The sequence below is a fragment of the Bos mutus genome, chromosome 6 (assembly GCF_027580195.1).
Source record: "Bos mutus isolate GX-2022 chromosome 6, NWIPB_WYAK_1.1, whole genome shotgun sequence".
NCBI classification, from domain to species: Eukaryota; Metazoa; Chordata; class Mammalia; order Artiodactyla; family Bovidae; genus Bos; species Bos mutus.
The window spans coordinates 83,349,095-83,372,077 of record NC_091622.1 but is presented as its reverse complement, the minus strand read 5'-3'; the positions used below and the strand labels follow the sequence as shown (position 1 = coordinate 83,372,077).

General features: G+C 34.1%; 1 protein-coding gene across 1 annotated transcript in view; it reads left to right on the top strand.

Moving 5' to 3' along the window:
• Window positions 1-22,983, top strand: part of UBA6 (ubiquitin like modifier activating enzyme 6) — an 88,977-nt gene that overhangs the window by 55,783 nt on the left and 10,211 nt on the right. Inside the window, exons 16-28 of the mRNA XM_005892888.2 lie at window positions 593-671; window positions 1,710-1,790; window positions 7,016-7,093; window positions 8,391-8,572; window positions 10,183-10,288; window positions 12,386-12,475; window positions 12,585-12,665; window positions 13,697-13,825; window positions 15,848-15,899; window positions 15,980-16,043; window positions 17,036-17,105; window positions 18,440-18,511; window positions 22,178-22,295. Of these exons, the coding sequence (XP_005892950.1) occupies window positions 593-671; window positions 1,710-1,790; window positions 7,016-7,093; window positions 8,391-8,572; window positions 10,183-10,288; window positions 12,386-12,475; window positions 12,585-12,665; window positions 13,697-13,825; window positions 15,848-15,899; window positions 15,980-16,043; window positions 17,036-17,105; window positions 18,440-18,511; window positions 22,178-22,295 (1,202 nt within the window). The remainder of the gene's footprint in view (window positions 1-592; window positions 672-1,709; window positions 1,791-7,015; window positions 7,094-8,390; window positions 8,573-10,182; window positions 10,289-12,385; window positions 12,476-12,584; window positions 12,666-13,696; window positions 13,826-15,847; window positions 15,900-15,979; window positions 16,044-17,035; window positions 17,106-18,439; window positions 18,512-22,177; window positions 22,296-22,983) is intronic.

The following is a 22,983-nucleotide window of genomic DNA, read 5'->3' as shown; positions in this document are numbered from 1 at the left end:
ATGTATAGATTGTCATAATAATGCAGTTTCTCATAAACAATTTATTAATATTGAATATAAAGTTTTAAATTGTGTATCCTGAGAGTGGTTAAGTTTCAAAACACCATTCTGATTTTAGATGAAAACAGTTGATACCTGCATTTTTTATTTATGTCAGTCATTCTTCACTTATTTGGGTTACAGATCTCTTTGAGAATCTGATCAAAGCTTATTAATTCTTTCTCCGAAAAATACATGTAACCCAAAGTTCTGCTTTCAATTTAAGTCGGTTAACAACTTCAAAGCCCATCCATAGTCTTCTCTATGAACCTTTGTAAAATCCCTGCCTTAAAAATGTTTTTCTAGATAAACTTAAGTCACCTTCATTCAAGTCATGAGGAGTTATATTAGTTCAAATGGAAGAAAGAAAAGCCTGATTTCTTTATGAGGTTTTTTTTCTTTTTCAAATAAAATTAATTATCTGTTAGTTTGGAAGACGCTCCTAAAGAGTATTCTATTTAAAGTAAAACATTAAATTGGTACCAGTAGTAATGAAACTAACCTTAATTTTTTTATGCCTTTCTGTTTTTTTGGTTTGTGTTGTTTTATCCAGAGGAGATAGATATGATGCCTTACGAGCCTGCATTGGAGACACTTTATGTCGGAAGCTACAAAATTTGAATATCTTTTTAGTAAGTGGAAATAATGATGAGAATAAACAGTACAGTCAAACTGCTATAGTGCGTCACATTAATTTGTTAAAGGAGTACCATTTCTAAATAATATAGTAGATATTCAGGAAATTTTTAAAACAGGAATTTTTAAACTGTAGCTTGCAGGCCAAATCCATCCTCCTGCCTGTTTTTCGTGAGAACACAGCTAAGTCCATGTATTCATAGATTGTCTATGGCTTCTTTTATACTTTAAAAGTGGCAGTTGTGTAGTTGTAACATTCACTGTCTGGCCCTTTATAGAAAGAGTTTACCAACCCATCATCTAAAGAATTAATACATGTAAAATTAAAATATAATAGTTTTGAACATTAAATGATTTTCTAGAAATATATTAAAAATTGTGGGTGGTTGGAGGTTCTTTGTTTTTTCTTGTCAAATGTAAGAATATGTAGGTGGATCAGTGCATTGGGCAGGGAAGCTCCTCAGTAGCATAAAACTTCTTCTACTGCCATAACTATTATAATTGGTTCTAAAAATACTGCTGATTTTTAATATTCCTTTTTTAAGTAACATTTTGAAAGTCAGCAGTTATTGCTGAGCTTTTACTTACATGTAGAACTATTGTTAGTTTTTATTTAAAAGTCTTAGAATAGTTATATTCATCAAATTAATTTAGAAAAATTTCTGCAAACAAGTAATCTTTTTAATTAGAATGTTACACTCTTTCATGCTGGCTGTTTCCATGTTATATAAAAAAATGAGTTCAATGTTTGGCTTTTGTTTGGAATATTAAAATGTCTTCTGTTTAAAAGAATTGTAAATACTATGCTTTTCCTTCTATGATTTATACTTTTTTTTCTTTAGCTGAAACACTCATGATACCATGAACCATTAAATATTTTAAAATAAAATAATTTTAAAATTATTTTAAATATTCACATCATTTTTAAAAGTATGTTATTATAACAGCATTTGAAGAAAATTATGATGAAATTGCTCTTTAGTAAGTAGAAGTTTTAATATTATTTAATCTGATACATTTTTTCTTCTTCACAGGTAGGATGTGGAGCCATAGGCTGTGAAATGTTAAAAAATTTTGCTTTGCTTGGTGTTGGCACAGGCAAACAGAAGGGAATGGTAAGTTATAAATCCTTGAGACTTAAAAAGTTATATTTCTCTGGCTGCCCGTTTTTGAACCATATTTGACTGCCTGGGTCCAAAGCATTGATTTTGAGGGTAGGGTATTAGGCTACAACTTGGATAATTCTACCCTGATCATTTTTCAAAATTCATGTAACTTTGTGGCAAATTATTTGAGTTTTCTGCTCCTCACTTTCTTTCTTAATTTACTGTGAAACTGTTATTGTACTACTTGCCTCATAATTATGAAGATCAAATATGAATGGGCTTTTCAAATAAAAAAGCACATTAATATTGTTATTTCATTAGATACTACTTCTTATTAAATATTTAAGATGAGAGAAGTTAACATTAGAAAGTTGCAGAGTACTCAGATATTGTTTCAATTGGTGATCAAAGAAGAATGAGTAATAAAAACATTGGTATATATTATAAATTAAGATGATATATATGAGTTAATTGGAAAATCATGTCATATATTTAAATAAAAATATATTTCATTGATGCTGCTTGCCTTTAAAATGTAGTAGTACCTGCAGTAGTGATATCATAGATTTACCATGGTGCTTACTAGTAATTAAATGACTAAAATTTGTGGAATAGTTCATGTTTTATAGCTTATTAAGCTTACTATTACAGTCATAGGCAGACCTCCTACAGTTTGTTATTCTTGCTCAGTTCAGTTCAGTCACTCAGTCACGTCTGACTCTTTGCGACTCCCGTTGACTGCAGCCTGCCAGGCTTCCCTGTCCATCACCAACTCCCAGAGCTTACTCAAACTCATGTCCATTGAGTTGGTGATGCCATGGACTCATCGATGGGTGATGCCATCCAACCATCTCATCCTCTGTCATCCCTTTCTCCTCCCACCTTCAATCTTTCCCAGCATCAAGATCTTTTCAAATGAATCAGTTCTTTACATCAGGTGGCCACAGTATTGGGAGTTTCAGCTCCAGCATCAGTCCTTCCAATGAATATTCAGGACTGATTTCCTTTAGGACGGACTGGTTGGATCTCTTTGCAGTCCAAAGGACTCTCAAGAGTCTTTTCCAACTCCACAGTTCAAAAGCATCAATTCTTCTGCTCTCAGCTTTCTTTATAGTCTGTCCATACATGACTATAGGAAAAACCATATCCTTGACTAGATGGACCTTTGTTGGCAAAGTAATGTCTCTGCTTTTTAATATGCTGTCTAGGTTGGTCATAACTTTTCTTCCAAGGAGCAAGCATCTTTTAATTTCATGGCTGCAGTCACCATCTGCAGTGATTTTGGAGCCCAAAACAATTAAGTCTGTCACTGTTTCCATTGTTTCCCCATCTATTTGCCATGAAGTGATGGGACCGGATGCCAGGATCTTGGTTTTCTGAATGTTGAGCTTTAAGCCAACTTCTTCACTCTCCTCTTTCACTTTTATCAAGAGGCTCTTTAGTTCTTCCCTTTCTGCCATGAGGGTGGTGTCATCTGCGTATCTGAGGTTACTGATATTTTTCTCAGCAATCTTGATCCCAGCTTATATCTCATCCAGCCCAGCTTGTCTCATGATATACTCTGCATATAAGTTAAATAAGCAGGTGACAGTATACAGCCTCGACGTACTCCTTTCTTGATATGGAACCAGTCTGTTGTTGCATGTCCAGTTCTAACTGTTGCTTCTAGATCTGCATACAGATTTCTCAGGAGGCAGGTCAGGTAGTCTGGTATTCCCATCTCTTTAAGATTTTCCACAGTTTGTTGTAATCCACACAGCATTCTTGCTCAACATTTCCTAAATTGTTTTCCACAAATCACTATTAGTTCTGCTGACTTTTAAAATATTTCTAAAAAAGAAAAGAAAATCCTCGGTTGTGTTAAGTTTGAATAACACCTACTTTACTCCTTAGAAATTCATAATACGTATCAGCATATAAAAAGTCAGGAAAAGAGCTATAGTAAATAAACCAACTTACTTTAAGTAATAAAACAAGATAAGTTAATCGGGCAGTCTTGAACCTACTGCAAATATTATATAAATTATTCTTACTGTGTAAATTAGTCTTTTATGAAATATTTACATGTGTATCCAAACTTAACTAGAAGGAGGTAAAGAGAAATCCCTGGGTTCTAGGAACCAAGAGGGAAATTAGTCCCTGACCTAAAAGCTGTGGTAATTCACAAGTGTTCTGGTACATTAACTATTAATAGAAAGGGAAGTCATTTGTGAGAAATTGCAGCTCAGCATGCACCATGCTGGTGTATGGGTCCAAAATTTTATCATATAAAATTTTTAAGTAGATAAAAGAATACAACAAATTTGGGGGTGTTGAAACCTTTAGATTAAACAATGGCAAAACTGTGTTATGGTGATACATACTGAGTGTACATAGGACTATACAGCAAAATCAACATCCATTCAAGACAGTCCACAATGGAAAATGACAAATCTCTAGAAAAAGGTACCACCTGAAAAGTGAAAGTCACTCAACTGTGTCCTACTCTGTGACCCATGGACTATGTAGTCCATGGAATTCTCCAGGCCAGAATACTGAGTGGGTAGCCTTCCCTTCTCCAGGGGATCTTCCCAACCCAGCGATCAAACTCAGGTCTCCCACATTGCAGGCAGATTCTTTACCAGCTGAGCCACAAGGGAAGCCCACCACCTGAAAGAATCAGCCAATGAAAATAGAAGAATTAGTTCTCCAAGAAATACAGAAAATAGAAGTGCTACAAATAATGTAACATACAGACTCTAAAGTTAAAAATGACCAAAGGCATAGAGTAATGAAAACATGAGATGGGGAAGGAAATTTTTACCAAAAGCCAAGGAAGAATTTCTGTATAGTCAGTGAACTTAAAATTCAAATGTAGCTGAAGTGAGAACTGATGACTAAGAGATAAATAAAATTCCTAGAATGTAGTGTAGAGAGAGTCTTTTTCTTTTTTAATGAAAGAGGATACATATGCACGGTCTAACATAAATGTAGAATTTCCAGAGAGTAAAGATAAGGAAGAAGTAAGGATAATGACAAGAAGTTCGCAAAATTGAAGAGACAAGTGTGTTCTGATTAAAAAGCTAAATTAATCCCAAACAAATCAAATGCAGAAATGAAAAAGATTACAAAAAATGATTATTTGGTAGACTTCTTAACCAGCAATAAGTACACACCTGAAGATAGGGAAGCATATCTTCATAGTACAAGTGACTTATCAACCTAGATTTCTATATCCAACTAAATTATCTTTTGAGAGAATTAAAGATAACTGATAAGTAAAATGATAAAAGATTATCACTAGTTCTCAGTGAGTGAACTGTGGGATTAATACAGGCAGTGTGTGAAGCCAAGGGTAAGTAGAAGCATTTGACAACAGTCTTAGGTTTAGATAAGCATTGATTTTTAAAACCTTTAATTAAAATGTTGACCATTTTGGAATGAAATGGCTAAAAATAAGTAAAATGTTCCTTGATATCACAGAAAATAGAAGGGAGAGTTCAGATATTTTCCACTGTTCTAGAGGAAATGAAGAGTTTCATTTTAGATCTTAAGTCACATGTACATGTTAAAATTTTGGATATCACTGCATAAAAACAGAGATTTAACTTCCATACCAGTTGGTGAGTGGTTAAAGGAGGGTTCAGGTCAAGAATACTTGATCAATTCAGTAGAAGACAAAAAAAAAACCCCACAAACACAGGGTGGATTAAAAAGTGGGCTTGGGGGAAGTGGAAGAAAAACCCTTTTAATCAGTAATCACAATAATTAGAATTATTATATATATATTTATTAATTATGGTTAAACTTTCTGTTAAAAGACATTTTCTGTGGTTTTCTTCCTCCTATTTCAAGGAAACACCTAACACATAATAACATAGAACTATTGAAAACAACAGAGAAGGCAATGGCAACCCACTCCAGTACTCTTGCCTGGAAAATCCCATGGACGGAGGAGCCTGGTGGGCTGCAGTCCATGGGGTCGCTAATAGTCGGACATGACTGAGCGCCTTCACTTTCACTTTTCACTTTCATGCATTGGAGAAGGAAATGGCAACCCACTCCAGTGTTCTGGCCTGGAGAATCCCAGGGACGGGGGAGCCTGGTGGGCTGCCGTCTCTGGGGTCGCACAGAGTCTGACACAACTGAAGTGACTTAGCAGCAGCAGCATTGAAAGCAAAAATCTGTATATATCAGGGAAATAGCTAAAAGAAAATGTGTTTGAATACCAGTAAACATCTAACATCTGGAACACACTCTGCTTCTAGTGAAATCTACAAATACTAGCTTAAGTGACAAATGAATTATGACTACTTTTAAAATTATCTTGGCTCTGTTTACTTTCATCTTGCATCCTTTAAAATGGAGGTATGCAAATTTTTTCTTAACCAGACTGTAACTGTTCTAGGTTTGTGATGTTAAGTCTGTCATAGCTACTGAGCTCTGCCATTGCAGTATAAAAACAGCCATAACCAATACTTAAACAAATGGTGTGATGGTGTTCCAGTAAAAATTATTTACAAAAACAGCTGCCTGCACTCTAGTTTGTATACCTCTGCTTTAGCAAGAGTTCCTTTCAAATTGAAACATGTAAGTGTTCTTTTCAGTCGAGATTGAAAATAAACATGTATAGAAAAAAAAGAGCCGAATCTTCTATGACTAACCCATTACGTGTTTCTAAAATGTGATAGTGATATTTAGCCTCTATTTTGTTATGAAGAAAAAAGTTGTTTTGATCAGGATCTGCGACTGATTTTAGCTATTTTGTTTGACATGTTCCTATGCTAAATATTATCTTTAATTGCTAAGTTGCTTCAGTCGTGTCCAACTCTGTGTGACCCCATGGACTGCAGCCTACCAGGCTTCTCCGTCCAAGGGATTCTCCAGGCAAGAACACTGGAGTGGATTGCCATTTCCTTCTCCAATGCATGAAAGTGGAAAGTGAAAGTGAAGTTGCTCAGTCGTGTCCGACTCTTGGCGACCCCATGGACTGCAGTCTACCAGGCTCTTCCATCCATGGGATTTTCCAGGCAACAGTACTGGAATGGGGTGCCATTGCCTTTTCCAAAATATTATCTTTAAATATAAGTATAAAAACAGTAGTATTGGTAACCAGTTTTGAGTATTTTTTATTATAACTTCTACCAGGCAAAATAATTTATAACTTGTGGGAGTTAGTCATTCAGAGGAAAACGAAGTCAATTTAAACGTATCTCTTATGTAATTTCAGGCATTTTTTTTTTCTTTGATATTAGGTTACAGTAACAGATCCTGACTTGATAGAAAAATCCAACTTGAATAGACAGTTCCTATTTCGTCCTCATCACATACAGGTGTGTTGTTATACTGATTCAAATTTAAATCCTCTGTTGTGTTAAATAGAAAAATAGAAAATGGTGTGTAGTATCTACAGTTTAGTATCTTTATTTTATTAGAATCTCTCAAATTATCAAATAATGGGAATAACAGGGAAAAAATACATAATTTTATTTTAATATAAAAATTATTTTTGTATTCTGGATGTTAAAATCTGAGTTGTGAATCATGGGCAATATTTTTTCATTTTATAATCAAGATGTATCATATATTTAATTTTAGAAACATCTAAGAATATAAAAACAGGTTCCCTGATTTGAAGTTTTTTATAGGTGACAGATTTGACACTGTTTTTTTTTTAAGTTTTATTACAAAACAGATAAAGTTTAAAAGAATTTTTTGCTCTTTTGATCTTGTTTGATTATTTAATAATCCATTTTGATTGTAAACCAGTGCTTATTTTCTGTCTTTTTTTATAGAGGTCAAAATATTAGTCAGGAAAAGAAACAGTCAAGTAACTTTGCTCTGACTTTAGAAATGTTTTTTCACTTTATTGTTTTACAGCTCATTGAGAGTCTTAGTAAATAAGCTTAGAAATGTCATAAACAGAAAGATAAAGCATACTTTTATATAGTTGTATAAGTGGCATAGTTAACCAAATGGCTCACCTATCCAAATATAAAGAACTAAGTAACAGGGTCTTTAATGAACTAAAATTTATGTCATAATATTCATCCACTGAACTTTGTGCATTTTACTTATAGAAGAACTATTAAGGCCTGTTTGCTTTAAACTTCTAATGTTTACAGTTTGTAACACTTGAAATGACACCAGTGATTTTAAAAAATAACTGAAACAATTTATTAAATATATCCATCCAGAAATGGTAAAATTTTTCAAAAAATTATAGTACCAAAATATTAAATTACCATACCTCTGAGCTCATTTTCTGCAGAACTTACATTTCTGATATTTTGCTGAACGTGTTCAAAACTTTTTGTAGGCACTTAACCAATTCAAATCTCATTAATAGAGAAAAATGTTCTTTTAATTTTACTTGTAACTAATATTTTAAGAATTCTAAAGCACATAGCTATAAAATAGAGGTTGTTTATATTTTTCATAATAATGTGTGAATTATTAATTCTAATATGCAGTATTAAATGTAGCATGACCACAACGAATATAATTTTCACAAACTAAAAATGAAAACCAGTCTCATTACATTATTCTTCATATGTAAATTGTATATGTTCAATCATGGTCTATTTTTCCTGTTAACATTTATTTCCTCTGTTTTTATATATTGTTTAGAAGCCTAAAAGCTGTACTGCTGCTGATGCAACCCTGAAAATAAATCCTCAGTTAAAAATAGATGCACATTTGAACAAAGTATGTTCAGCCACTGAGGCAATTTACAATGATGAGTTCTATACTAAGCAGGATATAATTATTACAGCATTAGATAATGTGGAAGCCAGGAGATATGTAGACAGGTATGTTCTTAAAATTCAGGTTCATAGAGATTGTCTTTGTTTTGTTTTTACTTCACTTTTTATACCTATTTATTGAACAATTACTGAATTTTCTGATTATTCTTTATATTCCTATTATAGTTCTTGAACCCAAAACTTCTGGTGATTTCCATTATAGATAGGATAAAATTGTAAATCTTTAAAATGACCTAAATTTTTTTCATAGAGTATCTGCCACCTGTCCATGACTCCAGCTTAAAATTTGCAATTTTTCCCTGGCTCTCTTTATTCTAGCTATATGTTCTTTGTTTGCGTTCTTACAGGGGAACATCTAACACATTTCACCTCAGGGACTTGCACATAACTCTGCTTCAATCTCAAGAAATTGTGTTTATATTCTAAAAGTCAAGCCCAAATCTACCTACTTACTCTTCACTTCCTTTAGTTTTTTTCCCCTCATCCTTTTAGTTTCAGCCTGAATGTCTTTATTCAAACAGACTTTCTTTAACCCCTAAATTCTAAATTAGATCTTTCTCTGATAATCTTTCACAATACTGTTTTCTTCCTTCATAGCACTTATTTTTATTGACATGCATATTTATTTAATGTTTGTTTTCTCACTAAATCATTTATCCTGTTATTATTTATTTTCCCATCACTCTATCTTCAGTGCCCAATACATGATGTCATTCAGTAAATATTTTTTAAATAAGTAGATGAATAAATGACTGTGATGTACATACCTTATATAATCTTTCTTACATGTTTATATGACTCTTTAATGTTAGAGTGCTAGAGCAGATTTATTAGCAGGAATATTTACCAGTTGAGATTATAGTGGAAAGTTTGTAATCTTGGCCAGCAAAAAAACAAAAAGAAACTTTAAGAAATGAAAGTATATAGAATATAGATATTGTAACTCTTTAGAAAGAAGGTTTGGGATAAAGAAAATGTTGAAAAGATATAGTAAGGTGTATTTGTGCTCAGTTACTTCAGTTGTGTCCCAGCTCTTTGTGACGCTACGGACTGTAGCCTGCCAGGCTGCTCTGTCTATGGGATTTTTTCCAGGCAAGAGTACTGGAGTGAGTTACCATGCCCTTCTCTAGGGGATCTTCCCAACCCAGGGATAGAACCTGTGGCTTCTGCATTGCAGGCAGATTCTTTACCTCTGAGCACCAGGGAAGCCTATAGTAAGATAGATATATACAGAGAGAGTTTTATTTATATATATATAGTTAGAGAGAGAGTCAGAAAATACAGAAAATAACCAAAGAAGAAATAGAAAGCAAGACAAGAAAGAGTAATACATTAATTAAGAGTTAACCCAGAAGGAAAAAAGCCCACAATTTTGTAGGCATTTTAGAACAAGATAAATATAGTGTATCTTATGCTAAAACTACTAAATTTTGGTAATGGAAGGTAGAGGCAAAAGTTGCTACATTGAGCAGCAAAGTTTATGGGAGGAAGGGGATGGAAATAATGGGTTTTTGGTGGAAATGTATCTGTTTCCTAAAATATTATATCCAAGAAGTGATCAGCATGTGTAATGGTCAGTAAACATTGGTAGAGTGTCCTCTGCTTAACGTTGTTATTGCTAACTTCTGTTTGTTATCTATCTTCTTTTCACTTAGCCGATGCTTAGCAAATCTACGGCCCCTCTTAGATTCTGGAACGATGGGCACTAAGGGACACACTGAAGTTATTGTACCTCATTTAACTGAATCCTATAATAGTCATGTAAGTGAACCAGTTTTTTAAGTAAATGTTTATTCTTTATATCTTATCATTTTTCTGTCTCATGATCTGTTTCTCTTTATCAGTCAGCACATTTGGTTAAGCATCCTTAATCTGTTCTGATTTTGATCTGCCAATGATGTTTGTGCATATATGTGTAGACATTTTTTTAAATGTAGTTAAACTTACTTTCTTGTTGTTGTTTTGTTTGCCAAGTCATGTCTGACTCTTTTACTTACCCCATGGACTATAGCCCACCAGGCTCCTCTGTCCATGGGATTTCCCAGGCAAGAATACTCACTGGAGTGAGTTGCCATTTCCTACTGCAGGTGATCTTCCCGGCTCAGGGATTGAACCTGTGCCTCCTGCATTGGGAGACGGGTTCTTTACCACTGAGCCACCTGGAAGCCCTAAATGTATTTTTTAATCATCAGAATTTTGTTTCTGGTCTTTGTGGAATATTATTCTTATGAGTTTACTGTTTCTTATTGCTGCTTGATTAGTTTCCTAACAACCTTAGTGACCCATCCAAAATCTTACTGAAGACTCAGTTTCTCCATATGAGGAACCAAGCCATTTATACCCATGTATTTTATATAAATGATATAGATGTAACTTTTTTTTTAACCTCTACAAGTGATATTGAGATACTACTAAATTTAAAAATCACTAGTCTAGGAAATAATTGTAGGCTTTAAAAAGAATTTTTAAAAGGTTAGCCCTATTTGTAAAATTGAAAGAATATTATTTTTTAAGCATAAACATTCCCTTTATTTAATGGATATATATGGTTTAGCAAAATTTTTAAATTTTAATAAAATTTGTTTCCCCCTCTACTCTCATGAAATCAGAAGTTTATGTAGTAAAGACATGATAAGAGACAAAGTTGATAAGTTTGATTTGAAGTAAAATAGATGGAGAAAATCATGATATGCCGGGGTCATTGTGGAAGATTTTCAAAATAGAGAATGTTGCAAATTTCTGAAAGTCCTGATTCTCTCCTACTACCACATCTTTCCCAAACCTTCTCCTATTGATTTATAGACTGTGCCTTCATATTCAAGAAAACTAGAATTAAATGTTCCTTCTGACTTTCCTCTCGGCTTATAAAATATTTCGTGGTATTTACAGATCAACAAAGTAAAATACAAATCTCTAAGTAAGGACTTCCCTGGTGGCCCAGTGGTTAACAGTCCACCTGCCAGGGCAGGGAACATGGGTTTGATCTCTGGTCCAGGAAGATTCCACATGCCGTGGGGCAGCAGAGGCTGTGTGCCACAACTGCTGAGCCCGTTCTCTAGAGCCCATGGGCCACAGCTACTGAACCTGTACTCTGCTACTGCTGAAGCTTGTGTGCCCTAGAGCCTGTGCTGCATAACAAGAGAAACCTGCACACAGCAAATAAAGAACGGCCCCCTCCTGCTACAAGTAGAAAAAGCCTGCATGCTGGACCCAGCACAGCCATGAAATAAAAAATTAAAAAATAATAAGCACAATTCTTTATAATAACAACAAAAAAATCCCCAAGTAAAAAGAGACAAAGTTAGTTGTTTTAGATTGGGTAAGCCAGTAAGACTAAACGTACAAAAGTACCCTGTAATAAATATGGATTTCTTCATTTTCACATGACACAACAAAGACATCTGTCATTTATTTAATACATGCTTTCTGTAAGAGACCATACCAAGCATCAAGAGCACATGATTCCTGTTTGCAAATATTGTTTCTCCCTGGAGAAAGAAACTCATGGTATGCTGAGCACTGTATTAGCAATTCTCTAATTACTTTTCAAAATAAACAGTGTTACAAAGTTTTAAATGTTACCTTTATGCTTTGAGAAAAATAAAATAATTACATATGGTAGTCTGTTATGGTACTACATGATACCAGAGGAGTTTGTTGTTACCTTGCCATATGAACAAGTCTGTTGCGTGTCAAAAGAATCAATGTTTCCTCTTAATGCCTAGGAAAAAGATTTTTTAAAAGTTGGATTTGTTTCATTTTTTAATTTTATTTTTCAATGGTCTTAAAACACTCAAGTAAATTTAATCCATCAAAAATTGTCATTGCTGCTAACTGTTGTCATATTTTATAAATTAGCGGGATCCCCCAGAAGAAGAAATACCATTTTGTACCCTAAAATCCTTTCCAGCTGCTATTGAACACACTATACAATGGGCAAGAGATAAGGTAATAAAGATATTGTATAAGAAATTTTTCTCTGAAGTAGAAAAGATGGTATTTCTATCTTTTAAGCAGACTCCTATTTATAATATTTTTTTCCTCTTTTCTGTTATAGTTTGAAAGTTCCTTTTCCCAGAAGCCTTCATTGTTTAACAAATTTTGGCAAACATATCCATCTGCAGAAGAAGTCTTACAGGTAAAAATCAATACACTTTATTTTGAATTACAGTTAATTTACAGTATAGTGTTGATTTCTGCAGTATAGTAAGATGCTTCCATTTTCTATATATACAAATATACACACACACACACATTCTTTTTCATATTCTTTTCCATTATGGTTTATCACAGGGTACTGAATGTAGTTCCCTGTTTTGTACAGTAGGACCTTGTTGTTTATCCATTCCGTATATAATAGTTTGTATCTGCTAACCCCAACATCTTGTCATTGTAATCTTACTTTCAAGTTGCCTGTAAATAATTTATTTTATGTTCTTAAATAGATTATGCGTTATTATTTATATAGTAAGTAAGTATTTGAGGAATCTTGAAGTTAGCAGATCACAAATAACCCTTCTTTTTTTAGTTTGGTCAAACTATATGGAATTTTACCATATAGTTCACCACTATAAAATTTTACCAAAATTTTACCACTATTTTACCGTGTTAGACTCACAGAACAGCAGTTCATATGGTTCAGCCTAATTAAGGGTGTGATAATGATGAGACAGCTACAAATAATAAAACAATATCGTTAAGCTCTTTGGAAAAAACTGAGGTAAGTTCTAGTGAAAATTTCAGAAATAGGCCGAGGTTTCAGATTTTATTAGTCTCACGGTGAGGACGGCTTCAAAGCTGCATTCTTACTTTCCTTCAATTCTGCACTAAAAAGGCCAACTTTTTAGTGTAAAATATTATTCATAGCACTTCTTATAATAAGTACATATATAGTATTAACTTGTTGCTAGCCAGACATGAGGATGACTTGTGAAATAAGAAACAGTTTGAGAGTCAAAATTTTACATGCGGTATTTACCCATTCCCCCCTCAAAAAAGAAAAGAAAGAGGGAAAGGAGAAAGACAGAGACAGGGAGCTTGATATGAAAATAATAAATTAAGGCACATGAGCTAGCACTTCAAAAGTTGGCTAATAATTCCTGGGAAATGCATGTGTATGTTTGTGTGGTTAATTGGACATGTATTTGTTTTGTTTTTTCCTCACTCTAGAAGATACAAACCGGACACAGTTTAGAAGGCTGTTTTCAAGTGATTAAGTTACTTAGCAGAAGACCTAGAAATTGGTCCCAGTGTGTAGAATTAGCAAGATTAAAGTTTGAAAAATATTTTAACCATAAGGTATGTGTATACTGTAAAACATTTAGAAAAAGTCTAAACTTGGCTCATTTAATTACTATGACATTCATTTAATTGACCTGAAATGTCTACTCTTTCTTTTTGGAACCTTTTCAGAAATGAATAAGTTAACTGAGAACAAGTGATGGACACACAACCAATTTCTTTCTGAATGTTACTGATCCAAGTGTGAAAGTGTTAGTCACTAAGTCGTTCCAGCTCTTTGTAATTCCATGGACTGTAGCTACCAACTCCTGTGTCCATGGAATTGTCCAGGCAAGAACTGGAGTGGGTACCATTCCCTTCTCCAGGAGATCTTCCTGACCCAGGGATCAAATCCTGGTCTCCTGAATTGCAGGCAGATTCTTTACCATCTGAGTCACTAGGTAGAATGTGTTTAAACTCCACTCCTTGGCTTGTCAGTTGTGCATTTAAGTAGTTCTTGTCTTTCTGTGTACAAAATGGGTTTTAAAATACAGATTCCTTCTAGAGAAGGAATACATTTAATCAGTCTTAAAAGAAGTTTTTTGTTCAAATTAAAACAAGACATTGAGAGAATAGAGATCCATCAGAAATTTTGTTGGAATTTTGCCTTCTCCATCTAAATCTAACAATCACATTTTGTCTGTTTCCTTATTGTAAAATGTGGGTAATAAATTGGTACCTGACTCATAGTATAGTGGTGAGGATTAAGTGAGTTAATTTATGCGAAGTATTTACCATAGAACCTGGCCCATAAATAAATGCCCATAAATATTTAGTGAAATGTTAGATGTTATTCTTTCTCCAGTTACATACAGTTCCTGAAATGTGTCCATCACTGTCTTTCATCTCTCCCTCTTTTTAGGCTCTTACCTATTGAAATATAAAATAAGTTCATCTGTTCTAAAACATTTTTTAATTATAGTTAACCCTACTTTTCACTTCCTCTTTTTTGCTCTGCTGAGTGGAGAAGTGGTCTGTACTCACTGTTTCCATATCTCTACCCAATATGTGTCTTCTTTCCCCACAGCCATTGAAATTATTCTTACCATGACTATCAGTGACGTCATGTCTCAAAATCTAAAGAACTCTTTTTTGTGTGTGTGTGTCCTTATCGTCTGTGGGTTTTTTAACTTTTTTTATTACGGAAAAATTCAACCACAGAAATAATAGAGGAAGTAGCATGTAATGAATCTCCATGTACTCTTCATAAATTGTTCACCCAGGTTTAACAATTACCAACTCATAGAACCCCAGGTGGCTCAGTGGTAAAGAATCTGCCTACCAATGCAGGAGACTCAGGAGATGTGAGTTCTATCGATGGGTTGGGAAGATCCCCTGGAGGAAGAAATGGCAACCCACTCCATCATTCTTGCCTGGAAAATCCCATGAACAGAGGAGCTTGGCAGGCTACAGTCCATGGAGTCACAAAGAGTCAGACATGACTGGGCATGCATGCACAGAATCACAGAACTCATAGAAATCCTGTTTCATGTATATGCCGCCTAGTATACCCTCCGCCTAGATGGTTTTGAAGCAAATCTCAAACATCGTATCATTTCAAAATAAAAAATGCAATGTATTTTTACGGGATTTTTTGGTTGGTTTGTTTAAGAATTAGCTCTTCAAAAGGAGCAGTTTGCTGTTTAGTTGCTCAGTCATGTCTGACTCTTTGCAATCCAGTGGACAGTAGTAGCCCACCAGGCTCCTCTGTCCACGGGATTATCCAGGCAAAAATACTGGAGTGGATTGCCATTTCCTTCTCCAAAAGGGGCAGAATGAGATGTAAAGTATGCCACCATTTGTGTAAAAGGGATAAAATAATCTATATTTATGTTTGTCATAGATGCAAAAAATATATATGTAAATGTTAATAAAGAAATAGGTAGAGGTTATTCCAAGTGAGGGTCAGGGTCAGTGACAGGAGAATGGACAGATGATGTACAGGGTCATTGGGAGACTTTACTGTATATCTTTTTATGTTTTTTTTTATTTCAGTTAATAATGAGTAGTGATTGTTTTTAATTCAGTTTTTTTCTTTAGGCTCTTCAGCTGCTTCACTGTTTCCCTCTGGACACACGATTAAAAGATGGCAGTAAGTATTGAGAAGAAAGTTTAATGTGATTTATTATTGACTGTTGAAATTGAAAATAACGTATTTTTTCATTTTGTTAGGTTTGTTTTGGCAGTCACCAAAGAGACCCCCCTCTCCATTAAAATTTGATCTGAATGAACCTTTGTAAGTATATATATCCAGTTTTATATATATCCTTCATTGTAAACCTCTTAACTGTTCAGGTTTACATTGCAGGGTAAAAACTTCAAACATTTTAGTGTTAAAATATTGCATCCATCTTAATCTAAGAATTATCATAGCATTTTGGCCAAGAAAACAAGCCACAATTCTCTCCCCACATAGATAAATCTGTTTATTTACATGGTAAATAACCTCATTATTTTTATCTTTTCTAAAGTGCAACCAAAGTGTCATCTCTTTGACTTTATTTATGAAAAATGTAAAATGAAAACTAATGTTCTCCTATTTAATGAACTCAGTATATAAGAAACTTTGTTTATATGGGGGAGAATGATTATTACTAAATAACTGCCTAAATATTCTCAGATTAATTTTCAAAGGAGTTGATCTTTGAGTAAATACCTGTATATCCTGTCTATATTAGATACACATTTATAAACACACACACACTCACTTTTATGTGCACATTTTAATTAAGCACTTAGCTTAATTAAGCACTTTCAACAAGTAACTCTGTGCTTTATTTTTTCCTCTGGTGCTTATTCTAGTCACCTTATCCTGCTGCTGCTTCTGTAAAACTTGCCTTTTTGCTTTTAAACATACTCATTTGCTTAGTTTGATATTATTATACACCTTTTAAAACCAAATTTGCAATATTTTCTTATGAATTAAAATGAATTTTCTTTCAATACTTTAATTTTCTACTTCTGGCCACTTCTCTCCCCAGAGTAGTCTTGATCACTACCTGAATAATAGTGCTTATGAAAATAAACATCTAATGTTTTCTTTTTTATAGCTTTGTCAATGCCTTGATCTAGACCAGAATTTCATTGCTTAATTAAAAAAACAAAAAACAAAATAAAACACATAATCCTGAACATTACTTGCCTTCAACATTTTAAAGGCTATAGTTTATGATGAATTAAACATCTTTGAAATTGTACACTCACACTTTATTTTTTTAATTTCAAAAGGCACTTCAGTTTTCTTCTAAATGCTGCAAAATTATATGCTACAATCTATTGCATTCCATTTACAGAAGAGGTAAGATATTCTTCAAACCCTAACAGATAGAAATAATTAGAATTAGAAGACCTAGCTTAATTGTATCATCAGAACGTGTTTTATAAGAATCATTCTTTGATATAAACTTTTAATTTTGTTGTAGTGTTTCCCTTTCTAATATAGCAGAAGTTAAACACCTCATTGCAGCATTACTAAGTAGAAGAAAGTTGAATTTTTCTTTCTGAATTTAAATAGTGAAACAAATATTTGTAAGAGAAATCTTATCTTTATTTTTAAAATGTTTGTGACCTACATAACTTTAACTATTATAATTACTTTTAAAACTGAAGGTGACCTATATCATAACAAATTTTAAATATTACTTAGTGGTTCTCTTTATTAACATTTGTTTGGTTTATTTTGTGAAATCAACCTATGTGCATCTCAGGAGACCTGAAAATGCTCTCCCATATTAACATTTCTTAACGTTTATCATTTATACATTTTTTTCTTAGACATTACCTTCATTGACTAATATATAAAGGATCTAATGCAGTTTTATTTGAAAGGGAGGTCTGTATTAGTGAATCTTCATCCTCAAATGCATAACAGAGCTAAATAACTGGTTATACTTTTAGGTACTAGGCTGAATGGGAGAACATCAGCCAGATTCATAACTAGCACTGGCTCTTTTGAATCTACATAAAAATGTAGATTAATCCCTTTTGGGGTTAAAACACAGTAAAATATACCATAAATGTCTGGTAAAGATAGTGGTATTCAGTTAGTTATTCTTCTTGTGAAAAAAGTGGTAATTTGTGATAAGAGTTGTAGGTGACCTCAAAAGCACTATGTCTCAGTTTTTCCTAAGCAGATTCTTAATAATAAAAACGTATATAGCTTTAAATTCATCTAAGTTTATCTTGAACCATATAAACATTTTCCAGTTTCTGGAGATATGAATTCCATTTACTTATTTATTCATTTGTTTATTGAGTCACCGTATATTGAGTAAAACTTTCTGCAGGGAACTTTGTAAAACATTGAAGAGATAGTTCCTGATCTCAGAGGGCACTCTGTGTGATACTCACAAGCAGTCCTAAAACTAACTTTTTAAGAATTTGTGGAAAGACTAAGATTTTGGTCAACTAATATGTTGACTATTAAGTACTTTTTTACATGCACCACCCCCACCTCCCAGCCTTTATGGATGATATTTCTATAGAAATAAAAGTAAATGTCACAAACAGATGTGGTCTAAACAGTTATAAATTACTCAAATATTTTAGCATGTTAAAGTACCATTTTTTGGTTGTGTTTAGAATTTAGAATTTTAAGAATATGCTGATAAAAATTACTGTTTTAAAAATCAGGACTTATCAGCAGATACCCTGTTGAATATTCTTTCTGAAGTAAAGATTCAGGAATTCAAACCGTCCGACAAGGTACGTGTACAAGTTCATTCATTCAGCAAATAGTCATTGAACTACTTCTTGTGTCAAGTTTCATTCTAAACCTGGAAAAGCCCATAATGAACAAAATTCTTGTTCTTTTAGGAGTTATATTCTAAGGGACCAAAGATAGACTGTTTTTTTTAAAGTGCCAGTGATTATGTAATATTGCATTATGGGCAGAAGAGTTAATAAGAAAAGGCAAAGCAGGTAAAACAAAGGTGATGGAGCTGGTGTCATTTGATGTGAGCTAAAAGAGGACAGCTTCTCTGATATGGTTATGTCTAAACAGAAGCCTGAAGGAAATGAGGCGTGAGCCATACTATTATCTGGTGAAAAAGCGGTGCAAACAGCAGAGCAAGAAGATGAGAGAAAGGCCTTCAAAGACTTTGAACGCTGGAATTTTTCTGGAGGAGACTATGCAAGAGAAGAGTGGTAGACAGTGAGATTGCAGAGGTAGTGAGGGTTATGATAAGTACTTTATGTTTTATTATGGAATAAGCCAGTTGAAGATTTAAAACACAGGGTACAATCTGACATATTTAAAAGGAGGACCTTGGCATTTGTATTAAGAAGGATTATATGGGACATGAGAGAGGAAGCAAAATAAGTTATTAGGATATTATAGACAAGAGATAATGGTGATTTGAATGAAGTAGGGGAGGTTTTAAGAGGTTGAATTTTGTGTATATTTTGCTGTAGCCCTGACAGGATTTATAAGGAATTGCTCTGAGTATGAGAGGGGAAAAAAAAGATTGTTGTTTTCTTAGTTGAAGAAAAGAAACATTAATAGCTCTGAGTGATAGGGAAAAGATAGAGGGTGTTTGACCTGAGCAAAAAAAGAAAGATATGAATAATTGCCATGGGCTAAGTGAGAAATTAGAAAATGTTATATAATTTTGAGACAATACTTAGGATCCACTTAATGTTAATTCCAATAATGTATTCCACCAAATGAGTCTGGAGAAAAGGCAGTTTAGCTGCTTGGATGCTATTGTAGAATAGCTGGGAATAGGATTTTAATAAGGGTTGGAATTTTGCCAGGCAAATATGTTGGAAGGAAAGAGAGACAGGGACTATTAATACAGGTGGAACATGAAATGTATGCATGGTAAATAGGAAAGTCTGAAATACTAAATATTTTTTTCAGTTCATCATACCCCATTTTGTATGCACTTTAAAAAAAATAAACAAACCACAAAACCCTTAACAGTAACAATAAACTGTAAACCCTTAACAATAAACAGAACTCTTCTGTTCCCCTTATCCTTTAACTATACTGGAAAATGTGGAGTAATGACTGCCTCCATGCAAAATTCAAGTAGGAAATGGTTTTGCAGTCTTCCACTCTGCATTTTTATTTTAGAGAAAAGGAAACTTGTAGGTAGTTCATTTTGTACAAGTAAATGGACTTTCTGAATGAAATATTCATGACTTGCAGTCACAAAAGTACAGAAAGGATAAACAAAATTCCTTTATAAAAATTCCTAGCCCATGTTTTAATGGACAAAACTGCTAGACAGCCACCAAGGAAATATGCATCAATAACTTTGCAGGTCTTTACTGCTCTTCAGTGTTTTCTAGCTTGAATTGCTTCTTTCTGTATTGAAGTTTAGGGGTAATATATTATCCTGAGCAAATAAGCCACAATTTTAACAGGACTTATTAGCTTAAAACTCCTTGAAGCAGCTTCCCCAAAGCTTCAGGGTCTGGCACTCCTAGTTAACAGATGCCACAGCCAAAAATATCAACAGCACATCCTGGCAAATAAAAATTACTGCTTCCTTGACTCCTTAATATTTCTCAAATACTTATAATAATATTTAATATGTAAAATGTGAGTTGGGTGTGTTTTTTTAAAAAAGAAGTAGTATTTTAGTAATGATGTAGCTAGTTTCTTGGTTTGAGAATATCAAATTACCAACATCTGCTGGATCATCGAAAAAGCAAGACAGTTCCAGAAGAACATCTACTTTTGTTTTATTGACTACTCCAAAGCCTTTGACTGTGTGGATCGCAACAAACTGTGGAAGAATCTTACAGAGATGGGAATACTAGACCACCTGACCTGCCTCCTGAGAAATCTGTGCAGGTCAAGAAGCAACAGTTAGAACTAGACATGGAACAACAGACTGGTTCCAGATCGGGAAAGGAGTACATCAAGGCTGTATATTGTCACCCTGCTTATTTAACTTAAATGCAGAGTACATCATGAGAAACCCTGAGCTGGAAGAAGCACAAGCTGGAATCAAGATTGCTGGGAGAAATACCATAACCTCAGATATGCAGATGACACCACCCTAATGGCAGAAAGCGAAGAACTAAAGAGCCACTTGATGAAAGAGAAGAGTGAAAAAGTTGGCTTAAAGCTCAACATTCAGAAAACTAAGATCATGGCATCCGGTCCCATCACTTCATGGCAAGTAGATGGGGAAACAATGGGAACAGTGACAGACTTTATTTTGGAGGGCTCCAAAATCACTGCAGATGGTGACTGCAGCCATGAAATTAAAAGACGCTTGCTTCTTGGAAGAAAAGTTATGGCCAACCTAGACAGCATATTAAAGAGCAGAAACATTACTTTGCCAACAAAGGTCCATCTAATCAAGCTATGGTTTTTCTAGTACTTGTGTATGAATGTGAGAGTTGGACTGTAAAGACAGCTAAGCACCGAAGACTTGAAGCTTTTGAACTGCGGTGTTGGAGAAGACTCTTGGGAGTCCTTTGGACTGCAGGAAGATCCAACCTGTCAATCCTAAAGGAAATCAGTCCTGAGTATTCATTGGAAGGACTGATGCTGAAACTCCAATACTTTGGCCACCTGATGCGAAGAATTGACTGACTAGAAAAGACCCTGATGCTGGGAAAGATTGAAGGCAGGAGGAGAAGGGGACAACACAGGATGAGATGGTTGGATGGTATCACGAACTTGATGGACATGAGTTTGAGTAGGCCTCAGGGAGGCCTGGTGTGCTGCAGTCCATGGGATCATAAAGAGTCGGACATGATTGAGTGACTGAACTGAACTGATCTGAACTTCTCTGACCTTGTGTTTAATACGTAATTTCTTAAAGATAAATTACTTTTATATGCTGTCCTAAGCATGCAGCTATAAAGAAGGAACACATGTTCTTTGGTATAGAACTTCTTGTCAGCATTCAGTAAATATTTTACATGCCCATATTATGTGATTTGTGGATTTCTTCAATTTCTTTGAGACAGAAAATAACTTTGCACTAGTTAGAGATACATAATTTGTTTTGAAGTTGATTTTTCAGAATTGCAAGCTATTGATTAATATTAACTTGATTTTAATGTGGAATTTTAAAAGGAATTTGTATGAACTCAGATCTTATAAAGTATTCAGTAAGTATTTTTAACTTAGGCAGGTTTATTTTAGATATATTGAGATTCTCTCAGATAAAAACTCCTTTTCTCATAGAGTTTATATATCACTGTGAGGCAGTAGACAATAAATATGTAAATAATATTATTTACCAATATAAGGTATAAAATACTTTTGACCATAATGGTTAATAATCTAATTAAACTAGATAGAATGTTTCCTCTTTATGACTTGTTTGATAAAAGCAGATATGTTAGTTAAGCTTATGTGTAAGAGGTGATATCATTAATGAATATGTATTCATATATTTAAAGGTTGTTCAAACAGATGAAACTGCAAGGAAACCGGACCAGGTTCCTGTGAGCAGTGAAGATGAGAGAAATGCTATTTTCCAACTAGAAAAGGCTATTTCATCTAATGAAGCTACCACAAGTAAGGGGAAATCCTTATAAAACTATTTTGAGCTAAAAATATTTTATTTTCACTAAGCTCTACACTTAGAAGGTTGTGAAATTAAATAATAGCAGGAATAATAATGATATTACTTGATTTCATGATCATATGAAAGTCACTGTTCATCTTGAACTATAACTAAATTCACCAGTTTTCTCCACCATTTCCTTACTCTTAAAGGCTGATATGTACGTCTGCTTTGTTTTTGTTGTTCTGATTCTTTTAATCCTTGAGATTCTGTTATGTCATTGCTTTATAACTTACCGCTAGCATAATGAATGAAAAATGGAGTCCTTGTGGAGACTAACCCTGCATGTGTGTGTGCGTGCTTAGTTGCTCAGTCACGTCCAACTTTTGCAACTCCATGGACTGCAGCCCACCAGGCTCCTCTCTTCGTGCGGATTCCCCACGCAAGAATACTGGAGTGGGTTGCCATGCCCTCCTGCAGGGGATGTCCTAACCCAGAGATCGGACCCAGCTCTCCTGCATTGCAGGCAGATGCTTGACCGGCTGAGATACCAGAGAAGCCAGACTAAACCTGCTGCTGCTGCTGCTAAGTCGCTTCAGTCATGTCTGACTCTGTGCGACCCCATAGACCCAGTTAAATCACTTTAGGATAAAAAAATTATAGACAGATTTCTTCTTGGCTTCCATAATTATACACAGG